Here is a 17,374-nt window from a genome sequence, read left to right as displayed (position 1 = left end):
CTTTAATAATTAACTCAAACATTTTTTTTTAAATTGAAAATATTAAACACAAAATTTGCTTTTCAAAAATAATAACCTACTTATCTACTAATCGCACACTTTGGGAAACATCGTCTTTGATTAAGCAACATTTAGTGTTTGAAAGTTTAATCAGGATGGTTTTAATTGGTGAATTGAAAACATGATTTTATTCTTTTGGCTGATTAAATCTAATTTGAATATTCAAGAAAAAAAACCTAACAAATTCTAATTTGAATATTTAAGTAAGAAAAACCCAACTTACTGGTGAGCTTTGGTCTGCATAAAATGGCCATTTTATAACTTTCGATGGCTTCATCATATCGTTTTTGGTCTTGTAGAAGAATTCCACTGAAATTTTAAAATAAGAAAATTAAATAAAATTTACTGGAATGAATTCCACAAATCTTTTTTGAGATTTTGAAAAAAATTTGTTTTATATTTCATGCATTTTTGCTTTTCATGAAATTTCTGCAAAAGTAAATTCAATATTAGTTTTGTTCGAGTTTTCTTTCATTTCAAAAAACAAAATCCTGGAATAAAGCTTTGTGTGTGAACACGTATATCAAAATTTCCAGTCATCATTGGTTCCATTTAACATGCTGACATTTATTAGACATCTTTAAGAATTTGAAACTAACCTACCTCTGGTCAGGTCTTTATTTATACATCTTTCTCAACTCCATCTTTATCATTTCCGATGTTTTCCTTGACCTTCACCTGCCAACTAACCCACTACAAACTCAACTAAATATCGAAACTCTTATCCACTCTTTCTTGATTATATTCAGTTTAAAGTTCGTTTTTATATGTTGGCATGTCTTGGATAGTTTTTAGAAATTTATTTCCAAACTAACCTATCTTTGACCAGATTTTTTATTTATACCACTTTCTCTTAATTCTATCCTTATCACTTATGCCTGTGTTTTCCTCAGTCTTCCTCTGCTAATGGAACCTGGTGCCATAACTGTTCTATATTAACTCTGCACTCTCATCCATTTTTACAATGTGACCAAGCCAAAAAAGTCTCCTGTTCTACACACATCTGTTGGGGAATAAAACAAGTTTTTTTTAATGACTAGTTTTGTACCTGACCAGGGTTCCCCCTTTGGCGGAGCTTGATTCTTTTTTGCCTTGTCTCAAATCTTCTTGCAGTGGAAAACAAGTAAATACTGATTCTTTGAACCAGGCAAGATGTCCGACTTCACATTCCAGAGAGCTGGATGTTTTTACTCATCCTATTGATGCTCCCTATATATCCATTCTTTTCACACACACACACACACACACACACACACACACACACACACACACACACACACACACACACACACACAATTTAAATAACACGAACGTAGTGCCATTATTAATTGTTCAGGATTAGTTTCTTGTTTTTTTCCCTATAGTTTAAGCATAAACCATTAAAGAATAAAATTTCAAAAAGAAAACCAAAATACACTTCTAAAGTATATTTCTCCTAAGCTCTAATTGTATGTTTAAAAAACAAATTATATAAAAGGGGTAAATAAGGGGTGAGGCAGAAAATAAAATCCTATCGAGATGTCTTTCAGCCAACCCTTTTCAAGAATAACGTTGGCAAAAAGGGTTTTATTTTCTGCTCCATCCCTTTTTTTACCCCTTTTATCTAATTTATGTTTGTTAAACATACAATTAGAGTTTAGGAGAAATATACTTTAGAAGTGTATTTTGGTTTTCTTTTTGAAATTTTATTCTTTAATGGTTTATGTTTAAACTATAAAAAAACAAAAACAAACAAAAAAATAAACCCTCAACAATTAATAATGGCACTACGTTCGGTGTTATTCAAATGTTTTATAAAATTATGTACCCATAAAAATCTTATATATATATATATATATATATATATATATATATATATATATATATATATGAAATAATGTGCGAATAGAAATTTAACCAATTTTCTTGGATTCTGCATTTTTGGATTTTACCGTCATTGGATATTTTACCCTTCACCAGATTATCCATTCAGGTGAAATCACTTTTTTATTCACCCTATTCCCTCTTCTTCACTTTTTGTTAACAAGTAAGATCTATGACTTACTTGTAGTTTTATTAACTACTTTTGCAAGCAAAACCCGATCCCGCATTTTGCTAAATCCTACCCTCTGATGAGAAAGAAAGTATTTCTTCAAAACTCTGCAGATTAAGGACTATGCATTTGTTTAGTGCTTCCTTTTTAAAATTAAATGTTTTTAACTCTTTTTCAAAGTGTTTTTAACATGTTTTATTAACTACTTGTTCTTTATATATATATATATATATATATATATATATATATATATATATTCTTCACTTCTTGAAACTAAAGTGCATGTAACGAACTTCTTCAATTCTTTATACACCTATATATAGCATCTTCATCTCGAATTTCACATACCAAATAAATGTTCTTATTGTTTACAATGTATCATCATTTCATCAATTTTCTCCTTTCATCTCATCCCAATCCACCACCGCCACTAATATATCGTTTGTATTCACCAAAAATGGAAGATAGCCACCTGTCTCCTGAGGAGTCTGAGAGATAAGAGGCCATTCATATTCCACAATGGGAAATATCTTCATGAAAACATCTGCACAAAATTGGATTTACTTCCTTCCCAACCGAGGAAAATGTGACACAAGGTCGTAAAATGGGTTCTGGTGGGAAGACTGCTCCTGTAAACACACGCTGGCATTGCAAAATTAGCCATTAACAGACCAAACCTTAAGGAAGCTTCAGATAATCGGCAATAAACCAATCCCTCTTCTAAGAGAGGAGGTAATACATAGGAGTGTTCCTAAGACAGAAGAGGGCCTTTACTTGTCACGACAGCCGCTAGTTTGTCAGACTGAGTGATGATATATATTTGGTTGATACGATAGGGCGAGCTAACAGTCATGCAGGATACAAATATATGTGCAGTAAAAAACCAAAGCAAAAAACAAAACAAAAACAAAACAAAAATAAAAAAAACAAAAACAAAAAAACAACATACGTGTTAGAAGACTGTCTGAAAACCAATTAAAATACTCCACTTCAAATGCTAAAATGTCTTTCGGTCACTCCCTGAACCAATTGTTCAATTATTAGAATCAATTAAGCCGCCTTAATTGGTTTTAACAAAACAAAAACGATCAAACAATTTTTTTTTTAATCAATAACGATTTTGGTTTTCAATTAAGAATCAAGAATCGATTTTCATTCGTTAATGAAAACCAATATTTTCTGAAAGAAAATGGTGGACAAATGACTGAGAATTCCTTATGAAAACAATCTGGAAGTTATATCTTCTTGGCCAGGATTATATCCCGGGCAGTCAAAAATCAAGAAAGATTAGACCATTCCCATAATGACTTTGCCCCTGTTGATTTTGCGGTGGGTGTTAAGTTCTGTGCAGTTCTAGGAGGTCCACCTTCCTAGGCTTTATCTTGTCTTTTTGAAAAGGGGGGTAGTTTATTGCTAATCGCCTGGGGCGCCCTCACTGGGGAATGCCGACCAGGCTGCCCGGGCATTTGTTGCAGGTCAGAGAGCCCCTCTTCTTCAATCCTACTTTCCGACCTTAGTGTCACAGTTCTTGCAGTGGGAGAGAACTAAATACCACGAAGACGAAACATTCACTGATTTGAAAGCATGGGCACACCAGTTTTCATGGATATCGTTTTTAGACTATCAGAACAACATCGAGGTTCATTTCAGCCTATATCTTTATTTTGAACTATCTACCCGACGTTACCAGAGAAATGTGTTACATCAATCCGAATAATACAAATCGTCTAATTTATTACTCATATTCAAATTCTAGTAATCCGACAGCATTTACACATACAAATCCTGCACAAAAACTGTTTGGTTATTTATTCATTTAATATACTAATAATCCATCACTTATCAAGGCCAAGAACCACTTGAGGATAAGAGTTAAAGACAATGATAGATTGCCAGTTGAATGATGAAGAACTTTGAGACAGGGCTCTACGGGCAAATTTATCTGTAGTTGATCTTTACCAAATATTTTCTTTTACTAGCCAAATAGAAAAGTTACTAACCAACCCCACATGATTTTTAGAATATGACATTTTCGTTCCGTGACAAGTACGTACATCATAAAGGTTTTTCTGCATTCTGTTTTTAAATATTTGTAATTCTAAATGTGCACAGACTTTTATGTTGAGGTTTGAAAGTATAAACATTCAAATTTCTTCATGTATTTTTTAAAACAGCTTTCGTTAAAAAAAGAGTATATTGTTGCATTAAATCTTTCATTATTTAAATAATTTGACTTTGCTCGTTTTATTCAAATAAAATAAAGGTCGAAAAAATATTTTTACCTTAGCTTTGGAAGATTGTCGCTGAAAGAAATACAATCGCCAAAAGATAAGCGTTTTATTATTTCCAGTCGCCAATTGGAAAAATCAGTCGCAATGTAAAGCTCTGTGAGAGGATTGAAAATGATGAATGAAATAAACAAGTTTGAAGTATTTGTTGACATTGGATTTAAAGATGAACATGTTGTAGTCTACAGGGAAACAGCTTTCTAGTAGTGAGTTCCACATATGGCAAGTTTGTCTAACAGCATATTAGCACTTTTGTTGAGTCATTTACTGCTGTAATACAACACCTATTGTAAATAATTTATTGTATACAATTAATTGAACAAAAGTTGACTTTTACTTATATGTAGTGGAGAAAATCAGGAGCTCGGACCTTTATTACAAAAAATGTGAAAATAGCATGATAGATCGACTAGAATTGGAATCTAGAATAGCCGATGGCATAGTCTATAAGAGTATCCATTAGGCCAACAAATCGAGATGTAATTTGAAGAAGATTAATACAATTAAAATTATAGACTTTTTTTAAACTTTTTTTCATCACCTATAAAAACGAAAAGCAACTCGAGGATAATTATTAATGAGATTATTGGTTGGATTATGAAGAATATTATGAGCGGATTGAAAACAATGGACAAAGTTTGAATAATCAAGAGGATGAGTGGAAACGTAATTGAACATGTTGAAAACTGCAGGAAAGTATTCCAGTGGCCATTTGTTCCAAAGATGTGAAGTTATTAGAAATAAACTCTGTTCATGGAAATCCTGTTAAGGTTTAGGTGCACAGAGGAAAAAATAAAAAAAATCTTGCTGTGAATATTTTGCAAGGGGAAATCAGATGTTAGAGCTCATTTAGTCATCAGCTATATTTTTATCTCTTACCCATAGCTAAGGGGTCAGTCGTCGGTTCATACCTTTCTTAAAAGTATGAGTAGATAAATGATTATGATGGGAAGTAGCACTAGTAAAGTGGATAATGATGATGTGGGCATGCCAAGTTCGAATCCGGTCGATTCCATAGTACCAATTTCACTATGGATGTTGGCAACCTTCTGAAAGAATCAGGGAAAATCCAATACCAACAACAGAATTAAGTTAGCCAAAAACGGTGTAAATTACCGATTCATACAAATTTACTTTATAACGATCACGATAAGTCTAGTGGGAATTGAACTCGGCATCTCTGATTTACTAATACACAATGGAATCCACAAATACACAACTTTACAAATAACAAACAAAACACCTCGGAAACAAAACAAGAGGCCATCTGGTAATTGGAATAAAAGATTAATTTCTCCTTTGTTCCAATCTGTCAATCAACATTTCGGAATCACAAAGAGAATGAATGGCGGAATCTTGAAGCAGCTGGCACCGTCGACCTTGGCGGATGTTTTTGGCTTTCTAAACAGAAATGAATATTGATACAGACGAAGAACGGAACTCTCTCTCACTTTCTTTCTCAGCCTGCTTTTCCATACAAATATCTACCGAGATTGGAAAACAAACAATACACCTACTCACCCACACCTACACATATATATATACTAGGAGGCCGCCTTGCGTTGCCCGGTCGTAAGATATGCTTAAACATAATATTTTAATTCATGCAGATTACATATTCATTATTACAGAGCGGGACAAGATCAAAGTGAAGTATCTTAAATATAATTATTCACTGACACATGTTTCGTCGGCTATGACTCATCAGAGTGGCTGAATCTAGCGAGATTCGAAATCGGTACCCTATGGTAAGAAGCCCAAACCCTTACCACTTGTCCACCTTGCTGACTGTTCGGATATATCGCGATTTATCGCAAAAAAAAATAAAAAAAAAAAATAAAAAAAAATATATATATATATATATATATATATATATATATATATATATATACACACACACACACATTATTATTGATTGAAGTACATGTTTGTACTAGAGATAGGGTGCAAGCTGAAGAAAAATAGATGACTGATTAGAATGGCGATTTCTTTTTTGTAGGTTAATATTTTCTATATTTCTCTTTGTCTGTTTATCTGTTCCACTTTTCTCGGAAACTACTAGGCCGATCTGGCTGAAATGTTTTATAGACTCTTATTATGATAAGGTGCAGCGAACTAAGTATTATGGTATTTGTTCGATGCATAGTTAAGTATAAATAGATGTTAGAGTTTAATGCACAAATGAGCACAAATTTAACCATATTCAACCATCAAATTGACATAAAGCACCCATCTATGTAAAACAAGCTGTAATTTTTGCACATTTTAACAAACTAAAAAATACTTTTATATTATGGATATTTGTCTGTCTGTTTGTCCATTCCACTTTTTAGCCTGTTAGGAACGGGCTAAGAAGAGTAGTTTATTACTAAATATCTTCCATTTTGAAGAAGGATATTTTACTTGAAAAATTCAAGACCAAATAATTTTTTTTGATTAAATAAAAAAATATTTGCCTTGTATACATGCCCTATAACAGTTTTTTTGCTCAATTTTAATTTTAAAAGAGCCTTATAAATAACTTTTTCATTTTTTTTCTAGCAACTGGAAAAAAAACAAAAACATCGGTGACAAATTACTACATAATAATATTAAAAACCACTCTTAATATCGACGAGCCCCTCTCAATTAATTCTGTTTTTGCTGACTGCCAAACAGCGTTCTTTCTTTTTTATGTGTTGATCCCGAACTGCAGCTGAGTTCACAACAATGGATTTTTGTCTCCACTTAACATGATCACAGGTTTGGTGCGGATGAAAGCCAATTTTACAGAGATCTTTGTGCGGAATGCCATCTCACTTCTGTCAGGTGTTTTTCGCTGACATCTAGTGCAAAGACAAGTTTTTTGATTGTATTGTTGTTGACCTACAGCACATGTCCAAACCATTTGCACATCTATTCCCTTTATCTTGCTGTTAATCTGTGCGTTGACCCGCACCCCTGAAAGAATGAATATTTAACAACGAAATGCTTCTGAATTTTCTTCAAAGCAATATTGAAGGAATATATATATATATATATATATATATATATATATATATATATATATCAACTTCGTAGGTGGTGTCTGTTGGGTTATTCATAAAACTAGCTGGTTTGCTAGTCGGGGTGGTGGTGTTTGTATAATCAGGCGTACTTCAACAATAGCCGTAAACACAAAAGTCTCTTATACTTTTAAATAATACGTAACAGAAAGGAATGATTTGAAACAATGTTTATTTTCCAGTTACAACGCTGACAGCATGGTGGTGGTGGTGGGGGGTGCAGTATAACAGAGATAATGTGTCCGCTTTCCTCTCCCATGGTCGTCGCTTCCCTCTTTGTTGTTGTCTGGCTGTCTCTATTTTATTGGAACTGATGACGTCAGAACCTTCCTCCATGCACTGTCCGAAATGTCGGTCAGTCATACTGACCTATCCCCGGGGATTCTACGTCTCTCATTTTGAACTCCTTTGATGTCATTCCCAGGACACCTGGATCAAGGATCGCTGCCTTGACCAACTTTCCTTTGATGTCATTTTTGCAAGCCTAGGCAGTTGACCGTCCACCTCTGCCACATGGTAGTTTTTAACTTTAGCCAGACACACATACCTTTCCTTTATATACAAAACTGATTGTCCCTTCCCAACGTTACCTGGGATGTAGTGGAGTAATTTTAGTTGTGCTTAGGACGAAATTTCGAAAATCGTAAAACTGAATTTCACATGAAAACAACAGCATCTACATATTCCTCATATTTTTAAAACGATTTTATCCAAAAATTTAAAAAATTGATAAGGTAGAAAATTATTTATTAAAGAAAATAAAAAATAGAATTTGATGAAAACCAAAAAGGAGGTAATTTTCTGTTTTGATTTAAACAAGATGGCCAAAATTTTTCATCTGCTACCATGATTAAAGTTTTTTTTTTTTAATAATTCAGTAATATTCAGTTAATTCTGATAATTTGGAAGCTACCATTGTAACTTATTAGAATTGAAAAAAAAATATCAGTTGAAACCATTGTTTTTTATCTGAAAACTGGATTTATCAACTACGAAATTTCGTTCCCATAGTGCAGAAGCGCCATTTTAGTTTTTATTTGTTTTGAATTGTTTTAAAATCTGAGGCGAGCAACTCCTATTATATTCTTCAATTTAAAATGAGTTATTGCCCTTGCTGATTTTTATGATTAGGTGATTATTTAAAAATCTTTCATAATCGCACAAGACCTTATGCTTATATATAGAATCATGTTTAACTTACAGCATATCAACCCTAATGAGGTCATTTTCTGTTATTATTGAAATTATTTGGCTTATTCATTATTTTATAAAAAATGATATATTAAGGAAAGAAAATTATTTAAAAGAATAATAAGTGAAAACAGAGGTGCAGAGTTGTTGACCTTTTGGCTCAGAGCAAAGTGTTGTATCTGTTCTGATACTACACTTTATCTTTTCTGCGCTCGATAAGATAATTAGAAATTATTCTGAACTGAGGCAATTTTTTTTTTTTTTATCTCAATTGAGAATTCCCCTTTTTGTAGAGTTGGATTTTACCCACATTAAAAATCAACCTTGTCTACTTCTGCTCTTATGGGGATATGAGTAAATAGAGCCAAAAGGACAAAGAATAGATAGAGAGACAGCACAAACAGAGACAGATGAAAAACAGATTAAAACCCGACAGACTGAACAGACATTCAGAGAGAGAGAGAGAGAGAGAGAGAGAGAGAGAGAGAGAGAGAGAGAGAGAGAGAGAGAGAGCACAGATTAAGATGAATAGACACAGACCAAGATTTACAGGCACAGATGAAAGACACATATCGAGATAGACAGACTGAAAGGATAGTGATAGACCAAAATGGACATACAATCAACCGAGAAAGGCAGGTCAAGCTAGGCAGAGACTAAGACAAACAGATGACCAGCAGGAAATACAGACAGAGAGCAAGGCAAAAGCACAGACAGACAGAGGCACACACATATCGAGGCAGACATTGGCCAGAAAATCAAGTCATAAACTTACAGATTGTAGTGTACATCGGCCATATTGCTTCTGTACTGAAGGGCATTTCTGTAGGCGATTTCAGCGTCAGTTTTTTTCCCTTGGCTGTTCAGTACATTAGCAAGGTTTCCCCAGGCTGTAAAGATAAAAAATGTAAATTTAATTAAAAAAAATTCTTCCAAAAAGAAAAGAAAATTAAAAATAGCAAAAAATCCAAACAAAAATTAATTAAAACAAAAAAATGTAAATTTAAAAAGAAATTTTAAAGTATGCTTCTATTTTCCAGAATGGACTCTGGTGACAGTTGACCTGAACCGTGTAAACTGCAGAATAAGCTAGCGATATCAGAAAATACTTGGCCTTAAACACGCAGAAAAAGTGACCTTAAATGAATAGAAGATGGTTGATATTTTCAAGATGGCCGACACAAGTGTTCTTTAGAGGCCATGTTACACTTTTAAACGTCACTTTATTTTCCCTAGGAACCATGAAAAATAAAAATTAAATTAAAATAAAAACGTGTCGTTAATTATTTTAACAGTTTTTGATGGTATTCGTTAGCATTCCACTGTCAATCATCTCATTAAAGCTTATCCTCGAGTGTTGTTTAGTCTTGATAAGTGTTACCTCATTAAGAAATAAAATGATAATTGTTGAACCCCAATCACAACCTCTCCTCCTGTTAACTATTCTCTACTGGGATCAGTTGAAATATACAGCTGAGCTAGAAGTTGACCAAAGTTCAGTTGTGACTTGTTTTGTTTAATCCTGTGAAGATTTAGTGACTTTTAACGCAGTTGTGCTTCTTTTCTTGAAATTCTCATGGATGGCTGTACTTCTGAGGAGAAATCAACTCTGAAACTTTCTTGGAGATCATATATCAGATGGACTGCTATTTCTGTTTCTCATAAATTAGTTTTCTCTGTCATTCCGAACACTTTCTCATATCTGAGGCTATTCTCTATCGCTACAAATTACTATCAGCCCATGCAGGGAGTATTGTTATTATATTTGGGATGGTGAACCTCTGTTCCATTTGGAGGTTTTTGATAAGGCGCAGAAACATATTTGTAATTTGATTGCCCCACCCCTCTTCTTCTCTGCACCGTATCACAGACGTGATGTCACTAATCTCAGTCTTTTCTATAAATACAGGGTGTCCAAAAAGTCACTAAAGGGTTAAAAATGTTCGTCATTTTACCGGTAATGACTTATTTTATTTTTCTCTATTTCAGACATTTTACAGATAATATTTTGGAAATTAATTTTGGATAAGTATAGCATTGGACAATGTATGCAAGTTGTGAAATTGTTTTACCAAAATCAGGGATCAATTGTTTTGACTCAAAGAACTTATCGACGTTCCTCAGACTTGACTAGCCCCGATTTTTTCTTGTGGAGTTATCTTAAAGAAAGAGTGTGTGTTAACAAACCCTAAACCCTGAAAGAATTGAAGGAAAGCATCAGGAACGAAATAAGGGAGTTAAATCGCAATCAATAGATTCAGCAATCTGTTATGAATAACGTTTTGGAAAGAGCACAAATATGCGAAGCTGAAAATGGGCAACATTTAAAAGACATTATTTATCATAAATAAAGATTATTTGAATTTTACATAAAAAAAAACAGCAATTTCCCAATAACTTAGTCAGATTGTGTTAAAATTACAGAAAGATATCAAAAATAAAGAATCTGTTCAAGTTCAAAACCCTTCAGTGACTTTTTGGACATGCTGTAATATAATATAATGGCGTGTGCTCTTCAGAATTGTCTGATCTATTCCATGCTTCATTTGTTTCAGCTCGTTAGTTAGGTAGTCTCCATCAACTCGTTCTTTTGATACCTCATTCTAATAGAGCTTCCTATTCCAATAGTTTCTTTCCAATAACTGCAGGCTTGTGAAACTTTTCCTGCTGACTGTTTTCCTCCTAACGATAGCTGTGGTCTTTTAAGACTAAGGTCAATAAGCATCTCTCATCTTTGCGATTATCATTTGTTCGTGTTAGCTCCTTACATCAAGTGGCTTCATGGCTTGTCTGGAGCCCCCCCCCTCCAAATTACATTTAAAACTTAAATTCCACAGTTGTTTTTTTCTTTTCCATTATATTTTGGAATTTTTGAGATAGGAATTGATATTTTGAATTATTTGGACTACTATTCTTATCTTTTATTTTATTCTCCCAATGTTTCAATTAATGTAATCTTCAAGAGGTGCATTTTGTCAAATTAAGACGGCTTATGTCGAATTCTCTGGAATCTCTACAAAATTTTTAAAAGAGTCTTTCATTGTATGCATTGGGTTAAATCGCTTTCATTCAGCCATAAATGCGTAGAAATCTTAAATAATTTGTATTGTATTATTAGTATCGCCTGTTGAACCTTCAACCTAGAAGACTGTCACTTAGAACTGATTATCATTTAGCAGTTTATCCTGTCACAAGCCCTCGTGGACGGAACAAGATCAAACCACTCTGTAGATTAGATGAATGGTTTTGTTTGAAGTACCATACAGATTTCTGTTTTTGGCAGAAAAGTTCCAAAATTCACAAGAAGCACTTGGGAAAGATCGGAGGGTTCATCGGCCGAAACGCTGTGAGAATAGCATCCAAGATGAGAACAGTAGTCGAAATTAAAATTGACTTTTCTTGGTTTCGAAAAATATAGCAATTTGTGTTGAGTGTTAAAACTTTGGAATTGTTTTCTTATACTCTACCAGCTTCTTTTCTGGAGAATTCCTTCTATGCTCCCTGTTTTCCCGACTGTAACAACATGCAAAAATTTAAATGTCAGATGAAAATAAAAACAACTCCCACCAAGAATGCCCCTTTTAAATTTGCTTCCTAATCTCGGTAGCCCCTTACGTCTCAGTGACAATATGCCTTCGAGTTAAGGGATGAATAAAATGAAATGATTAAATCAATAAATAAAAAAGGAAGGAAATCTGGGTGCTTATTTAGGTGTGTCAGAAATTTCGTAAAAAATATTGGATAATTCCACCCCATCTTTCCAAGCTTATAACTCCTCGAAAAATGTAATTCAAGCCCTAATTTTTTTTTTCAATTAAAATAGCAATGACCAAGGTTTCATTAAAAAAAAACAACGTGTTTTTTTTTAAAAAAAGGTTTTAAACTTCGGACTTTGCAGGTAAATTTCTAAAAAACACTACTTTTTTTTTTGTTTTAAATTTGAATATATTATTTATTGACCTTTTCTCTTCAATTTGTGATATATAAGACTTTGGTGAGTAAATTAATTATTTACTTTTTAATAGACATTTCAAAATGGGAGGCGTGAATTATTCGACCCCCTGTCTTTCCAAGCTTATAATTACTCGAAAAATGTAATTTAAGCCCTAATTTTTTTTCAATTAAAAGGAGCAAGGACCAAGGTTTCATTAAAAAAAAAACAAAAGAAAAAACAAATAACGTGGTTTAAAAAAAAAGGTTTTAAACTTCGAACTTTGCAGGTAAATTTCTAAAAAACACTACTTTTTTTTTGTTTTAAATTTGAATATATTATTTATTGACCTTTTCTCTTCAAGACTTTGGTGAGTAAATTAATTATTTACTTTTTAATAGACACTTGAAAATGGGGTGGGGGCGTGAATTTAAAAATAAAACGTTTGTCTAAAATATCATATTCAGTTTATTGGAAAGAGCATAAAATTTCACATTGACCCTGAAAATATCGTAAAAATAGAATTAATAGAAAAATTTTGATAGATTTTTAAAGTTTAAAAATTGAAAAATATTGAGTTCGCAAAATTCATTACTGTTTAAAAAAAAATATTTCTATTACTTTTAAAACAACTTTAATAGTTTATTTTGGAAGTATAATCCATAAAGAAAATAAACAACCCACTTTTAAAAGAGAAATTACGAGATTTTTATATTTTATTGGCAGTTTCGTGTTAGGGGTGTCAAAAATTCCTACAAAAATTCTGATACACCTAGTGCTAGTCTGAACTTCTTTTTTGAGATGACCGAAAAACCTTGCTAAGAGTAATTCGCAATTCCAACGTTTAAGAGATTTTCAAACTGATGAAACGATTTATGAGAAAGGAAAATAGTTTGAGAAAAAAAACAAAAAATAGGAGTGTTTTTATGTAACAATGGTGTGAGAGAGGGAAAGGAAATAAATAAAGAGAAAAGAAAGAAAAAGAAAAAAATAGAGAGTAAACGAAAAAGAAAACTAAACAGAAAGAAGAAAACTTACAAGGAGAAAGAAAGGGGAAAGAGAAAATAGAGAAAACGAAAGAAAAGAAAAAAAGGAAGAAAGTGGAAGAAAAGGAAAAGAGAAATGAAAACAACGAGAGAAAGAAATATAAAAAAAAAGCTAAAAAGAAATGAAAAAGGAACTGTAACAGCGGTGGAAGAAGAAGAAAAAGCAGAAAACAAAGTAGAAAAAGAAGAAAAGTTGCATGATAGGTTGTTGACTGAATTCCCTGTAATTATTCAATGCAATAAAATAAAAAAATAAAATAAAATAAAAACTAACAAAACAAAAACAGATTAAACAAATCCGAGTTAATAACACAACTGATGATAATCTTAAAAGTTGAAATGGCAAAAAAAGAAAAAGAAAAAAAAGACATTGCTCATAGGAAAAAAAACAAAAAAACAAAAACAAAAGCAAAACAACAACAACAACAACAACAACAATAAAAATAAAAATAAAGAAAAACAAAACAAAAACGTTATAGCTGAATCCATCTAACGTAAATATAATCCTCTTTAAAGCAGATTAAGGAAGATTATCCAATTCTTTTCTTTTCTTCTACTTTTTAAGAAACCAATTATAGCTTTTCATTATTGATTCTTGAAATATTTTGGTTAGACTTTATTTTCTTCTTCGCTGCTAATAGAAATTCGCTGCTGAACAAGATTTTACTTTGGCAGCTGCATGCAGGAGGACGCAGCAGCGATTATCGAGACTGCTGATTGTGGACTCAGTGTGCAAAGTTCGAGGTCTGTCAGTGCTATTGTATCATTTTTACGAACACCAGTGTCTCAGTAAACATGCACTAAGCTGCATGTTTAGTGAGTTGCATATTTGCGGTGCATGCAAATGGCAGACTTGATGCAGATCAGAAATATTTAGCGAGGAGAGAAAAAAAAAAGGCTATACAAGAAAATGGAAATATATCTGATTTTGTATTTTGGCCACCTAGAATTTGATTTCTATTTAAAAAACAAACAAACAACCCCCACCCCCCAAAAACCCTCTTTGATCAGAGATTGCTGTGGAGAACAAGTATATGAGAAACAGTGATCAGGCTAGATCACAGATTGTCAGCAGATTAACCTTTTCTCAAGTGGATATTTGCGTGGTCTCTCTGATGGTCCCAGAATATTTATACATATTCAAGTAGATGGACAGAGGAGAGGGAGTTTGGGTGTCTGTTAGTTTGGTTTTCTGGGATTTGACAGATGCATCAGTGAGCCTCTCAAAAAGAAATGGACTATCAGGCTCCAAACTATGGGATCTGTGTTTTGATTGGATCAGGCTAAGATTTCTATCTGTTATTCAAAGGAATAAAATAAGTACGATTATAATAAAAAAAATTCTTGTTTTAAACTGGAATTATAGTCTTATTTAGAGAATTCGACTGTTTCAGCATTGTTGACATTGTGACGGGTGTCACGATTTTGAGATTATAAATTATTTATTAAAAAGGAAGATAGAAGGTGATAATATACTACAGACATTCAATTAGTATATAGATACGCTAATTTAATGTTCATAGTTTGTTATCACCTGTCTTCCTTTTTAATAAATAGGATCTCCCGATCAAAGATGTAATGTAAAAAAAAAATTTAAATAGAATAAATAATGTTGCTTTCGGGCCGTATGTGAAACTAAAATATACCTTATTCGTCTTCTGGCTACGGTCTAAAGGTAGTATCTGCTTTTTATAATGATATAATGATATGATGGTGTTTCCGTTCAAGACCAGCATCCATACATATATCACAAACTCCTATAAGGATATTGGAGATAAACCGTAATAACCAGATATATTCTGACACTACATTAACCAGATTACTTAGATAAATACTTTTTCAGTTGTAACCAAAGGGCTACAATAATATCGCTGGGTCTCCATTCACAGAATGTCCAGCAGCAATATAATACATATGAAAGATGCCACTGTGGAATTTCCACAGGTCCTGTGGCAGGGGACAGTGAAGGCAATGACTGTACATTTGGCCTGCCAGATTAAAGTTCTGACCATTTCCACTAATACCCTTGAGAAAAATATGGATTTATGTTTGCTACTGTAGCATTACTGCTACAAAAAACCTCAGCTCAAAGAAGCAAAAGGTGTGCTCTCTCTACTGCCAGGACAGAGAAACCCTGGGGATGATGAAGATGAAAAAATATGACGTGTTTTATGGAGGAGGACGAGATAAGTCATACGAAGTGGCGAGAGTTACTGAACATAAAAGGCCAATCTCTAAGGGAAAGGAGCCACGCTTAATGAGTAAACCTCCATTAGCAAAAGATAGACATGCATATGGAACAAAATGGTGATTAAGGAAAAATTTCCCTTGCAAAGAGTTCCGGTGCTGTGAGCCATAATTCTCCAAACTCTACAGAACAGTTATCTCTAGCTATGGATTAAATAGTATCATAGTTTAAACCCTGAAACCTTTGTAAGGCAACTACTTTTAAAAAATTGCTGTAATCATTTTCCTTTGTTCATATTGTATTTTCTATACTTATCTATCTATCTATATATATATATATATATATATATATATATATATATATATATATATATATATGCTATTGCATTACATGTTTGCATGTACGTTATCTAAAAACCACCAGCGCGGCCGCAGCCGAGATTGAACTCACTACACGAGTTTGTAGTGTAATTCAAATCTTGTCAGTAATTGATTACTTGATGCTTCGCCAAGGCTATCAAGGGTATTTTTTTATTGGGATACCATCACTTGATGAGGTGCCTACCACGGCTTAAGAGAGTCCCATCTACCCTCGAGAGGATAGACCATGCCAATTTCTCAACCTAGTATTTTCACCTTGCAGTACATACAGCGTCTCATCTCCCCAAATGGTCACCCATCTGGTACTGGCCAGGCTCAACATTGCTTAACTTCAGTGATCTGGCGAGAACCGGTGTGTCAACATGATTGGGCCATATATTCAATTACGTTATATTAAATGTATGTTGTAAACTTTCACATACATTTAGAAAAATAAGATCATCTGATGTTGATTGGTGATTAATTTGATATTGCCTGTTTAACCCATTTTAAAATGAATTGTTCCAAAATCAAATTATGTCATCCCATCGACTAAAACAGCACAATGTTTTTTTGATTGATTTGACGAATATTTATCTGCTAATTATTTTTACAATAGGAGATTATTTGCCATTTTAAAAAGAATTAAATACAGTTTGAAATAAATAAGAAACTTGTTTTATTTATTTGGAGACTATTTAGCTGACAATGACAATTATTTTTATGCAAGATTTTTTTCATTGACCTTGAAAATTAATATTTCCAAAAAATTTTTTATTATTAATAGAAAATTATAGAGATTGATGTGGATTTTTCATAAAGTCTAACAATAATTAACCAGTTATTAACATCATCATTTCTAATACAGCTTTTTCTTTTCTTTTCATTAAGGTCATCTTTATAACTCCACCTACTTAAGAGGTCACGGTAACCTTGCATAAGTGCTGATTCTGAAGAAGGCGAAGCATGCACAGATTGAAACGTTGTCAACCATTTCTTTAAAAATTATGTTGTAAATTTACATGTTATAAAAACAAAACAAACATTTTATGAACAATTTGGTATATTTGTCTCTGATGAGGAAAGGTTGATTCTAACATAAGAACGTCCTCCATTAACAAAGATTTGTCGCTCAGTTAATTTCATCCACGAAGCCATTGAACCATCTCCTCCTCAGGGTTGGAAAAAACGAGGCTGAAGTAAACTGAAAACCTAGCTCAGAACAGTGAAAAAGG

General features: G+C 32.9%; 1 protein-coding gene across 1 annotated transcript in view; it reads right to left on the bottom strand.

The window, feature by feature from the left end:
• LOC145247407 (protein O-mannosyl-transferase TMTC2-like) overlaps positions 1-17,374 on the bottom strand; it is a 210,250-nt gene that overhangs the window by 39,984 nt on the left and 152,892 nt on the right. Inside the window, exons 4-5 of the mRNA XM_080109112.1 lie at positions 9,391-9,505; positions 284-369 (exon numbers count right to left, since the gene is read on the bottom strand). Of these exons, the coding sequence (XP_079965238.1) occupies positions 284-369; positions 9,391-9,505 (201 nt within the window). The remainder of the gene's footprint in view (positions 1-283; positions 370-9,390; positions 9,506-17,374) is intronic.

The sequence above is a fragment of the Euprymna scolopes genome, chromosome 25, assembly GCF_053919585.1.
Source record: "Euprymna scolopes isolate OS-2025 chromosome 25, ASM5391958v1, whole genome shotgun sequence".
Lineage (NCBI taxonomy): Eukaryota > Metazoa > Mollusca > Cephalopoda > Sepiida > Sepiolidae > Euprymna > Euprymna scolopes.
The sequence above is the reverse complement of the archived record's forward strand: the minus strand, read 5'-3'. Positions and strand labels throughout refer to the sequence as shown.